Source organism: Danio rerio, chromosome 15, assembly GCF_049306965.1.
Source record: "Danio rerio strain Tuebingen ecotype United States chromosome 15, GRCz12tu, whole genome shotgun sequence".
Classification (NCBI taxonomy): Eukaryota; Metazoa; Chordata; class Actinopteri; order Cypriniformes; family Danionidae; genus Danio; species Danio rerio.
The window spans coordinates 11,553,805-11,567,500 of record NC_133190.1 but is presented as its reverse complement, the minus strand read 5'-3'; the positions used below and the strand labels follow the sequence as shown (position 1 = coordinate 11,567,500).

Below are 13,696 nucleotides of genomic sequence, written 5' to 3'. Positions count from 1 at the left end.
TTCTCAACAATTTTTTTTTTCAACCTTAATTTCTATAATTGACTGTCATGGTGAAAAAACGATCATGAATAGAGTGCCTCACACAATAACACGTTTATGTTTTGGTAGTCATGGCCAAATTACTGACACGTTAACTATTAAAGCGTGAATTAAATGTTTTGGGTGAGTACCTGCATGTTACAAAAATGCAATAAAGTTCAGGAGTTCCACTAGAATGTTTGTAAAGAATGTTTTAAAAATCGTACCAAAGCAATTGAGAAAAACTTTAATCTCAAAGATAATTGTGGATTTCCATGTGTACAATACACTTTAAAAACTCAATAAGAATAAGGTCGGGAAAATGCAAGCTTGTTTTATGTTCATCTCAGTCCCCTTCCTCCTGCATTCTGGTCTACATAACACAGATTGTGTTTTTTATCATTCGTGTCCTTGTGTGTGGTTTCAGGGCCGGACTTTTCTCTCAGAGACATGGCCTTCGGAGATCCCGTGCCGCCACATATGGCAGCGTACCGGACAGAAATGGGCCTTCCCCACCGCGACTACTCAGTGAGTGTGGCATCAGACGCTGACACAGAAACAGACGGCATAATGTCCCCCGAGCACGCCGTCCGCCTCTGGGGCCGCAGCAACACCAAATCCGGCCGCAGTTCCTGCCTGTCCAGCAGAGCCAACTCCAACCTTACGCTCACCGACACCGAGCATGAAAACACTGAGAATGGTGAGTGCATGTCTTCAAATCTGTAAAGGTTGGCTCTGACCTAATGCGTGAGGATGCTTTTATGTGGAAAAATTGTGTACGAGATGGGTTTTGTGATAATTTATTTAGATGATTATTATTATCAAGGCTGCACAATATATTATTTCAGCATTTATGTCACAATGTGATTATTTGCAATAATCACATTGTTGAGTCTAGATTTCAATTTATAATTTGCAATCGATTTATTCTGTGTGGTCTGTTTAAAAAAGTACATTTTATTTTATTTTATTTTATTTCCGTTTGTTCATTTAGTTATTTAATTATTTTTAATTTAAATTATTTTATTTAATTATTTTATTTTAATTTATTTTATTTTATTATTTTATTTTAATTATTTTATTTTATTTTTAAGGATGATTTTTACTTCTGCATCAAACGCTTGAGTATGCTCCAGCTCAGCCATGGTCGCATAGCCTTAGTGGTAGCTCATGCCGATGTACACCGCTCAAAAGGTCGAACTATATGTGATGAGTGTGAGCGGTGCTAAGAACATACCTGTCAACCCCACCTGGAATTCTCCTGTATTTTACAATTGTATCCCGCTATCATCCCGTTAAGGTATTTTTCCATATTTTGAATCCTTCTATGAAAGGTGGCAATAAACATCAAAGAGCCGATCCTCCTTATACACTACCCTTACCAATGAATCGCCTGGGGACATCCCTTGTCCTTAAATGTGAATATGTTCTATGTTTTCATTTTATTTAGGTATTAAAACACTTTCAAATAAATTATGAAAAATAGCAAGATTCCCTTCATTTCCATGACAGGTATCTCTTATTTTTATATCCCAATGTTGACTGGTATGCCTGAGAGCCGTGAGTCGGACAATCAATTGTTGAAACAAATATGGAGTCCCGTGGAGGAGCTCCCGGTGAAAACTTTTGTTTTGTGTTTATCTTATGAATAAAGTCGTCACGTGTCCACTGGTTCCTGCCACTGAATTAGCGAGTTTTAGCTTCGTGTACATTAAGGTAGCATTCAGAATAAATTAAACACCCGTGGTGAAATTCAACACAGAGGAACATGAACACCTACTGCCAGCTAGTGCTTCACAAGTGTTATCACAATTTGGTCATTTGCAGTAGTCACATCGCAGGATACGCAATGAAATTGAGTCTGGGTTACAGTTTATAATTTGCATTCGTTTTTGAGGCCTGTGTAATGTAACTGTGCTTTCACCTTGAAAGCTGTGAGAGTGTCAAAGTAGCCAGAAGTCATTCTTTTTCAGTGGAAGTTGGCGGCGATAAGCTGCAAAAACAGCGTGGCGCGTCTTCGCTGGTGTGGGAGTTGAGGTGATTTGAAATCAAGTTAACTTTATGGTAATGAGCTGTGACGCAGTTTGGCGGCAAGCAATCAGAATGTAGAAGTCCATCGCTTGAGAGGACTGGAGAACAGAGCCCTGTGAACTTTGGTTCCCACTACAGTTGTTCTTAAGGGTTTGATTATTGCAGTCGCCAGATTTCCAGTTATTTGCAATATTTTCTTACAGGAACATACATTTAAAAAGTTACTGGCGAGTTACTGATGTGCATTAATGTTTTATACTCTCAGTATGTTCTATCGGGTGGAAGAGATTTGATGTGTTCCTGCTGCTAGTCGGCACTCTTCCGCACATTTTGCAGAGCACCCAAACAAATTAAATAAGTGTATCGTAATTTAAAAAGCCGAACCACAAAGACACCACTGCATTGGTTTTTTCCCTTTCATAAACAAATTCATCTGCATTCTTACTCGTGGAAGCTTGTTTATTCACATCTGTATTAAGGGCACACTTTAGGGCAAACTTTCTGCGACGGAGCTGTGCTGAGCGCATATATATATATATATATATATATATATATATATATATATATATATATATATATATATATATATATATATATATATATATATTTATTGTCTTTAAAAAAGTGACAGTACGAAACAGTATTGTTGCTTCATAGTATTTCAGACATATGGACACATATTAGATATATGGAGCAAAGCCACACCACATGCAACTTAAACTTCTATTGGTAAATGAATTTGATAAAAAGCATACCTCTCAACCCTCCCGTTTTCTTGGGATCCCCCTGTATTTTACAGTTCTATCCTGCTATCATCCTGTAAAAGCATTTTCAAGCATGTTTAATGCGGGAATGTGAGTGATTTGCTGATATGTTGCAACGGCTTCTTTAAATACGCGATCGAGATCGTGAATTTGGATGCTCTTGTCGCTGGAGCAGTAAAGGCAGACAGCATTGTCACCAGGGCGGCCAGAGCGAGCTTTAACTTGTGCTTGTATTATTTTACTTTTATTTGATTATTCAGTTACTGTAGCGGAATACTGTTATACTTCTAAAACATGTTCATTTTATTGGTTTTTTTTTTCTTTCTTATATTTAACTGTGCTTGTAGATTGACAAGAACATAATTCAATTCAGTTCATGTTTATTTCAATAGCGCTTTTACAATGTAGACTGTGTCAAAGTAGCTTAACAAAGAAGTTCTAGTAAATTGAAACTGTTAGTCCAGTTTTCAGAGTTTAAGTTCAGTTTGGTTCAGTTCAGTTTAGTTTAATTTTCACTGCTGAAAGTTTAAACACTGGAGAGCAAATCCATCGATGCTCAGCTTCACAAGTCCCAAACCAAGCTAGTGGCGACAGTGATGGGGAACAAATTTGACCAATTGACGAAAGTAAAAGAAAAAAAAAAAAAAAAAACACAGAGAGTAACCAGGCTTATTTGGGCAAACTTCTTTTTATGCAGAATTATCTCAATCAATCTGAAATAAAACATTATTTTTAAATACAGAAATTGAAGTCATCTACTGATAATATTTATGTTGTAGCAGAATATATATATATTTTTTTGCAATGTTTCCAATATTTCCAAATTGTCCAATATTGTGCAGCCCTATATTATTAGTATTGTTTTTTTTTTTTTTTTTATGGCATTTGTGGTTGAAGACTTTGCTCATTCTTGTACATGAGCACTGTAGTTGTATGGTGGTAAGAGGTTTTACTGTTTACCGTTAACCGCTTAAAAATATAGCAACAGTGTATTGTTCTAATAAAAGATTCAGGCTTTGTTTCATGCAAAACAGAAATATAGACTACAGCATGTGCCTTTTCTGCTAGGTTGCACCTGTGACACTTGTAATATTTTCAGTTTCATTATCTGGTGACCTTTCTTGTACAAATTTGGTTTCTATTCCATGCTCTGTTATATTTGAAGATGGATTATGTACAATATTTCAGCTTTGGATAAAGATTATTTATTAATAATGCTGTAATTCCGGTATAAGGCATGAACGTTTTCTTTATATTATGTGGGTAGATCCAATAAGCTTTAGGTAGTATATATATATATATATATATATATATATATATATATATATATATATATATATATATATATATAATCAGACCTATTTAGCCATAATGAGCAAATCAATCACTTAAAAAATTGACAAATAAATATTGTATTCATTGTTATTGTCTTGATTCAATATGTAATACATACACAAAACTGCCTAATTTTAACAAACAAATATAAACAAACAAATAAAATATCTTTTTTTAATAAAATACTTAAAGTTAGAAAAAGTAGGAAACAAAAAAGGATTTAATTAAATTTTATTTGTATTATTTTTTATTTTATTTGTAATATTTTTTATTTAATTTGTATTATTTTTTGTTTTGTTGTACTTGTTTTGTTTTGTTGTATTTGTTTTTTGTTTTTTAATTTTTTAATTTTTATTTTGTGTTTTGTTTTTATTTATATTTTATTTGTGTTTTGTTTTTTGTTTTTTGTTTTTTTGTATTTTGTTTTGTTTTTGTTTTTATTTAATTTGTGTTTTGTTTTTGTTTAGTTTTTATTTTATTTGTGTTTTTTGTTTTGTTCTATGTGTGTTTTGTTTCATTTTTTTATTTTATTTGTGTGTTTTTTTATTTATTTTTGTTTTGTTTTATTTTGATTTGTTTACAGGATCTATTTTTTGTAAATAGAATGGTTCATGATTACCATTAGAATAGAATAAATGACTCACTCATAAAGTTTTCATTACTGATCGAACACTAAATGTAAATGTATGATTTTTGAATTATTTTTTAAAATTATATATATTTTACTTTGTTGTTGATAAGCAGTGTGCAGTGATTTATTATTATTATTTTTTTTTGTAGTGGCCAAACAATTTCTAAACAATTTTACCCCCCTCCCAACAAAAAGCCATGTAACTGAGGCTCTTTAGGGCACCAAGCAGTGTTCTCATCTAAACCTAAAGCATTTCCCAGATCCCCTCGTCATCCTCTATTTATTCATCGCAAGCCTTGACTTGTTAAGCAAAATGTGATCTTTCTTCAAGGTCTCCGGCTTTTAAACCCTCGAGTTTGGCAAGTCTTCATATCCTCAGCCTAGTTAAGCCTTAATCACACTCTCATTTTACAAACCACCTTATGCATATTCCCTGCCAGTACTCTGATAACGGCCTTTAGAAATCACACATCAGCCAAACACTAATTGCCTTTTTTCTCCACAGTCTCCCTGAAAGCCTACAAATAGTGTGTTTTGCGTCATTTGAGCTATTAGAATCTTATTTAAAGCGACGGAGCTGTTCCTTTGTGCTGCGTCGCATTTTCTGCGCAGACATCAGTGATGGACTTAAGAACCAAATGAAATCTGTCTGTGAAACGCAGAGGTGAGTCCAACCTAAATGTGCGTTAAACTGGATTTGATGACTGTGAAAAGAAAATGCCCTTCGTGGACATCTTTATTCACAGCTTTAGGCATCTGCTTGGCTGTTGAAAAGCAGACATAATTTAGAATTGCTTTTTATTCTGTCCATCCAAGCTTAAACGTCAGCTGTGATCGCTGTTTTTTTTTTTTTTTTTTTCTAAGGAAATGTTTTATTATGTGCATCTTAAAAGTTAATTCTATTGAGTTGTTAAATTTACTTGTGTTTTTTCAGTTCGAATTTGGACTTGGACTTGATAGAATGTCATTTTTAGGCTTTTAGCTTTGTACTTATTTTAGGTGTTTAGTTAAGTAACTAAATATTTAGTATAGTTTCACATTTCTATGTTGTATGCATAATGAAGTCACATGCATTGCTCTGGTTAGATTGTTTCACAGACTTCAACAGAAAGTAAAAATCTTGATGGTTCTGTGGATTTTGTCTATCCAAACTGATCTTTATTTAGTATTTTCTATCGGATTCAAGTCAGGTGATTGGCTGGTCAATTCTACAGCTTGATTTTCTTTCTCTGGAAGCCTTTAAGAGTTCACTTGGCTGTCTTTTAAATCATTGTTTTGCTGAAATGGCTGTTCTGTTGTCACCTTTTCATCCTGGACATGTAGACGTTGGACTGAAGCAGCTAATATTAATCTAAAACGAAGAAGACCAGAGGGTTGCAGAATAGCTATTGAGAGATTTCAGCTGCTGTCAGGGCTTTCACTGCCTTTTTACACCTTCCTTCATGTGTTCAATACGTTTTCTTGTGTCAATTACATTTTATTACATGTTTATTAGATTTGTTTTCTTTTCATATATGCATTTCTTTCTTTGGTTGTTATAAACATCTTGTGAAAAATTTAAGTCAACAGTACCTTTAGAAATATGTTTTTCCTCACTGTGTATATATGTAGAAATGTATTTTTCCTTTTTTTATTTTGTAACATTTTAGAGTTGTTAGGGTGAGTTTAATTTAGTAATATGCATGGTGCTGCTCAATTACTTTGTAATAATAATGCTATTTAATATGATATTAGATATTTTAATTAAAATATGGTTGGTTCCAAAACACTATGATTCCATTTTGAGTAGATTTTAATAAAAAATGCATTTTCTTTATCAACAAAATGGCAAGTTGAAAACCACTAACTTCTCTTTCAGATTATAATAACATTAAAAATCAAATCCTTATTAACTAAGCTTTATTAATCAAATATACATGCACAGGACTAAAAATACATTCAGTCAGTAATTGCTTTCTGTATAAATTCAACATGTCATCTTGCTAATTATATAAAAGAATGTTATAGTATAAATTGAAGTGAATGTGTCAGCATGACAGAAGTTAAATGCTGTCTTACGAGAACAAGCAATTTCACCTGAAATTACTTTCTCCTCCTGGAATACTAGTTTAATTTTAATTTCAAAGCACCGCATACAATTAGAAAAAGAGAAAAGAAAATATGTATCGCATTTTGGAACCCTTTTGGCTTATTTTGTGAAATAGTAGTTTTATATTTTGAATATCTCTATTTTGCTTTATTTCAGTCATGTGAAAATTTATCTCCTGTCATTCCAAATCTGAATGAATTAAACAAAAATTTTATTATTATTATTATTATTATTATTATTATTATTATTATTATTATTATTTTAGAGAATATGCTTGTTGCTCCTTTCCTCTCTTCTTCAATGAGTGTAACCGGAGCTATAAAAAGGAGCCAAAAGCATGTGTGTGCAGTTTGACCACAGCGTAGAGTTGATGGTCAGTGTGTGTGTGTGATTGTGTCCGGCACGAGCGGCAGAGAAAGCTGAGCTTACATTGATCAGCAGAGTATTTTCAGCAACGGCCTCATCATCACATGGTAACATAATACACGCCAGTCAAAGTTCAGGTCATTAGTGTGAATCGAACACAAATAAATGGACGTTCGCCCGCTCAGAATGGCCCGAGAGTCATATCTAAATTTGTTTACTATCTAAGGCTCATCTTAACGACATTCTCCATCGATTTCTTCACCGGCTTCACTTTTGAAGGTTATGGCGTGTGTACTGGTCAAATATCTCTGATAGGCATCAGAAGTCAGCGCTTCAGTTCCTGGAGAAAGGATGCTTCACTTAAAGAGACAGTTCACCCAAATGAACATTTCCTCACCATTTACTCACACTGCTTCTAAACATTACAAATCTCTTTCTTCTGTTGTAGACAAAACAAGTTATTTTAAAGAACATTCAAGGGAAAACAGCCTTTGACATCCATAATAGGAACATAAAGTACTGTGTATGTTCATGGCTTTTTTGTATACGTTCTTCAGTACATCTTCCTTTGTGTTTGGCAAAAGAAAGAAACTCAAACTAGTTTCATTCCATGTCATCGATGTCGCCTGACAGAAATTTGCGTCTGTTCAAGCATTTACATTAATATTGTATGTAATCTACTTCTGAATACCTAAATTTGCATTTGGTGTGAACCCAACAAAACTTTAAGTAAGAAATAAAAAGACCAGAGGTGACAAGGTGGCTGAGTGATTAGCACTGTCGCCTCATAGCAAGAACACTGAAAAAAAATTCTTCTAAAATCCATTTTTTTACGTTAAGTGGTTGTAAACAATTTATTTGTGTTCAATTTAAACAAACAAATTAAGTTGAACATTATTCAACTTAATTTAATTGTTTAAGTTCAACACAAATAAATTGCTTGCAACAGTTCTGCATGCAACACTTTTTTCAGTGAAGGTCACTGCTTTGAGTTTTGGCCTGTTGGCATTTCTGCCTGAAGTTTGCTTGTTCTCCCCATGTTTGTTTCCTCAGGTTGCTCCAATTTCCCCCACAGTCCAAACACATAGTGCAAATAGGTGAATTGAATGAACTAAATTGGCCGTAGTGCATAAGTGTGGGTGTTGCCTAATAAGTTAAGGCAACTCAAACTGTTTAGGAAATCTGATTGCTACAAACCATTTGAGCTAAAAAATGAATCTACTATGAACTTACTCCATATCAGTTGAAGTAATGAGGTATTAAATTAACTCATTACCTTTAACACTGAGTTCAAAACTCTTTTCAAATGAGTAGTATTAACTTTTAGTCAATTTTGAGTTAACTACACTCATTTCATTTGATAAAGTTGACTGTTGGGCTTTACAGTGTATGAAAATCAGAAAATTGAAAGTGTAAAACCAATTTATTTAAAAATATGATCAAAATATTTTTTTTTCAATAAAAAAAACATATTTGCTTATTGAATTATGCCATACAGTATTTGAGATTCTCATTTAACACAGTAATTTACACCTTTTTCTAGATTTTATTTTTTTTTACAATAAAACCAAAATCAAGTGTAGCAGTGCATTAGGATTGTGTTCGTTTTATTTTCTTGAAAGCCAACAATGCTGTGTAGTGTGAATCAATAAAAACAGTCATTAAAACATTATAAAACATTAAAAACAATGTTTTCAGCATCATCTTTTAGTGCATAGCATGAGTGCATAAAGCCACCTGAAACTCTCATTTATTGTGGTTTCAACCAATCAATAAAACTTCAAAAACACCCAAAGTGTGTTTAACTGTTTTGATTATGATTTTTTTTTAATCATATTTGTGTATCATAATAATTTAGAAGGGTCTGGGTCTAGTAAAACAAGGCAAAATAACAGCGTACATAAAAGCCTTTGGAAACATAAATGTTACCTGCATGATTAAAAAAAACATGACAGTTTTTAAGCTACTGTAAAATGTACTCATTTGATTGACAATCGCTTGAAAATGGTAGATCAAATGCATTACTTGTTCATTGTGTCAGAAATCATTGTAATATGATGGTTTCATGGTCGAGAACATCCTTTTATCATTTTTAAAAATATATTTTTTTATGTAAAATTTAGGACTCTTTCATGTAAAAAGTTGTAACACTTATTTGAAATGTGGACCTTCATAATAAAATTTTCTATCTAAAATCTTAAGTCTCTATTATTGTTTCTTTTTTAGTATCATTCATTCATTCATTCATTTCCTTGTCGGCTTAGTCCCTTTATTAATTCGAGGTCGCCACAGCGGAATGAACCGCCAACTTATCCAGCACGTTTGTTACGCAGCAGATTCCCTTCCAGCTGCAACTAATCTCTGGGAAATTGTATTATTATTATTATTATTATTATTATTATTATTATTATTATTATTTATTATTATTTATTATTATTTATTTCAACTGTTTTTAATGTTTCTTTTTTAAACAGCAATTGAATATAATTTTTGTATATAAATCGAATATAAAGTCTCCCCTACACCATCATTACAGATGTATTGACATGCCTCACCATCATATCAGAAAAAAAACCTCATGATAATAATGGCTTTAAAAAAAAACACACACAAAATGTGCCACGAGGTGAAAAATGAACTATGCCGTGATTTTCTTTGAGGCAGAAACATTTTTTTTTTCTAACGCATGATTAAACTGGTGCCATCCATCAGCATATTTCCCTGGGAGCCGTATTACTGAAAATGTTCCCATGTGATCGTGAGTCAATGCCTTTTATTGGGAAACCGAATCGGAATCCTGGGAGCTTTGGATTGCCGTTTGTGCCTTTTGTTTCATGCCCTTACGATATTCTTTGTGATTGTTTGTATTGCCTAAATTGATGGTTTCCTTCAGAATTAGTCTGGAAGATGGCAGCGTGAACTTGAAGGGCGAGAAGGATCTGAAGATTCTGGGGTTTTGATGTAGACACACAGAACGATCTACAGTACATTCGCCCTTCTTTCGTTTAGTTTGAAGCAGGGAAGCTCTAATTGGTTAATTTGACTGCGTCTGCCTCAGTGCTGGCTCTTTCTGGAGGCTGTATAAGATGTCACTTCTGAGGTTTAGAACTCGCCGGAAACTTTGAACTGCTTCTGAACTGCTGAAAGATTGAGGTTAAGAGGGGCTCGTGGGGAGTGATCAGTGCTGCTGTAATTGGGGATGTTGACAATGAGATGAATGTGCTGCTATACTATAGAGCCTCGATGCAACACACCCTTTTCACCTGGTATTAGTGTGTATTTTCAGTGATCCAGTTTCAAGCAGTCAGTTGAGATGCTATACTGTTTTTTATCTGGTTTAAACATGCGTCTCCAATGACCAGTTTGGTTCAAATCTTATCAAGACTCTTTAATCTTAAGCGCCAAGTGTACTTAAAGCGATATATATATATATATATATATATATATATATATATATATATATATATATATATATATATATATATATATATATATATATATATATATATATATATATATATATATATATATATATATATATATATATATATATATATATATATATATTTATATATATATTTATATATTTATATATTTATATATATTTATATATATTTTTGTTATTTTGTTGTTAGTATAGCTTAAGGGGGTGGAGCATGGTTGAGTTGAGATAGTAGTGTATGTTTGCCTGTTTCACATATTTAATATAATGATACACAAGTAATATCTTCCCCAACTGCTCACAGACATAAGCAGCATTATGTGAATTAGTTTTTTTTAAACATTAAAAATATGTTATTTGACTGCTGGTGGGGAAGAACTTTAAATACTCACTTTCTGTCATGCTGTGTTCACACCAGAGTATGCAAATAAATAGCGATTTTAGAACTTAAATGGACGCATAAACATTTAGTGTTTACTCACTTCATACGCATTTAAAATTCGCTTCATTCACACATTATATTCACTTCACAATGGACCCGGATTCGTGTCATTTACAAGGCTTTTGTCTGCCAGGTGACTCGTTAGCTTTGTTGCTAAATGGCTTACATGGGTTTTATTGAGATAATAGCTGTGTTTATGTGCTTTAGGAAGGCTGAAAACTGCATATATTCATTTGGCGTTGTGTCTGCATGCTAGATTCTTTTGAGGTGCAGCCAGCTATGTAAGTTGATCAACTCACTTGGGTAAATTACACCTGGGTAATGGAGCCCAGTTTAAAGAGCTGATGTTTAGTGTCGACAACAGGATTTCCCCTCGGGACACCGACAATAGGCACTAAGTCATAATCACTCCCTTATAAAAGCAAGCTCATGATTGGTTAATGTGGAGCGAATCTTCGCTGAAGTTCAGATTTGCATGAAATTTGCGATACGAGCACTAACAGTGGCGTAGCGTATGGACCAGCAGGGCACGCATCCCACCCCCCCGTGACACTCACAACACCCCCACATGGGAAGTATGAACCGCACTTAGCAGTGAAATTGAAACTTAAAGCGTACACATCATTTAAATAATCTTATGGCATTGTAGAGTAATCAGTGGCGTAGCGGACGGGCCCAATAAGGGGGCCCCGCACAATCCCCTGGCCCGTAACCTTTATGATGATCGATCTTATGGCATCATCATCATTTATTTATTTATAACAACAAAACATTTACAGTACAAATAAAACAGAATACAGTCTCTACAAAATATAGTTCATTTTTTAACAATAATCATGAATGATTATGAATTAGGGGAAACGAGAGGGTAATATACCCATACAAACAAATAGGTCTATTTAATACAAGGCAATAAGCACAAATGTTTTATTTTTTTACTTTAAACATCCCTCTTTAGGCTAATACTTCTTGTTTGAATATGCTAAAGGGCTGTAAATTTATTTACATTTTTAGATATTAAATTTTCCAATGTATATTAGTGTAAAACCCCAAACAAGATGTTTTGATTAAGTCTCAAACAATGATTACAATTTTTTTCGATAATGAAAGCATTTTTAAAAAAGCACTTTAATCCACAAAAGATTGAACAAAAAGGACATTCCTAAAATAAAAGAGCTACGCTTTAAGTTGAAGTTTCCCAGAAAGAGCAGGTACATCAATGTCACTTTTAAAACTTGTGTATAAACGGCCTGACAGGAAATTAAAAAAAAAAAAAATTATAATTATATAAATTATTGTATAATTATTTAATAAAATAGTTTTTTTAACTTATTTTGTTAAGATAGCTTTGGGGTGTCAGGATCAATGAAGATAATTATTTTATTTCAAGTCTGTAAGACTAATTTGAGTTAAATATTTAGGTTATTCACTAAAATATACCATTTAAATCGTTCATGGAGCTGAATGCAATAAAAAGTCTGTATAAAAAAGGTTGAAAATAAACATGTGCAAACAATCTAGCCAAATTAATTAACAAAAGATGATTACTGCAGTAAAATATTTGTAGTCTTTAATAAGCATGTGTACAAGATAGAAAGGGTATGAAGAGTGAATTGTTTGTTTTGAAACTTTTGTATCGGAAGTTGTGGTTATTGTCATGCCATAAACTCAGCCAATCGTGTAATATTGGGGTCATCATCGCAGTTCCAGCAGTCACTCTTCAGATGCTGCAAGGGCTGAGTCTGCCTTCTGATCTCGGAGCACTGTCACGGCACTTTGATGCCACATGTGACAGTCACTTGGCATCGGTGCAGCATCAATCCGGACAAAAATTCTAACCAGCATGCACTGCTTTAAGACAGATTTTGATTGATCTGCGCAGCGCTGCATGAAGTAGAGCGCACCTATTGACTACTATTGATAGTTTTCCTGTAATATCACACCATTAAGGGAACACTCTCCTGCCTGAGAAAACAATGCTATCTTTAAGATTTCTTGATTTCGCTAAAATGACAGATAATTGTTGTGCAAAATCTGTCAGTACTTTGGTGTGCGTAATTTGTATTATTATTATTTTTTTTTTTTTTTGCAGTTAAAGAAATGGTTCACCCAAAGTTTTGCTAAAGTTGGAAACCAGTAACCATTGACTTCCACAATAATAGTTTGTCCTACTTTTGAAGTCAGTATTTACACATTTCTAACATACAGTATTTCAAAATATAATTTTTTGTGACAGATAAAAGGAAACTCAAATGTTTGGAATCATATGAGGGTGATAAACGTTCCCTAAACATATCACTTAAAGTGCAGGTAAAGTATAAATTAAAAAGTCAAAGTAGGAATAGCAGAAGTGAGCAAATCATTTTCATGATCTTACCAAAAAATATTAATTTAAGCAAAATATGAAAGCGTTCACTAACATTCCATACCAATGACTAAATCAAGAGATTCTCCACAACGCAGGACAGCAGGGCAGGGACCTGATGGTGTTTAATGACTGAAATAGGACTGTCGGATCGTAATGCACACTGTTTTTGTTTGTGTTCATATCTCTTTTTTTATTCTGTTCAAATGGTGA

At 33.3% G+C, this 13,696-nt stretch overlaps 1 protein-coding gene across 31 annotated transcripts in view; it reads left to right on the top strand.

Moving 5' to 3' along the window:
• The window catches only part of tenm4 (teneurin transmembrane protein 4), a 463,933-nt gene that overhangs the window by 121,690 nt on the left and 328,547 nt on the right, over positions 1 to 13,696 (top strand). For all 31 annotated transcript variants that reach the window (XM_073922732.1, XM_073922725.1, XM_073922721.1 and 28 more), the window contains 1 exon segment: positions 446 to 718. In XM_073922732.1, the coding sequence (XP_073778833.1) occupies positions 446 to 718 (273 nt within the window).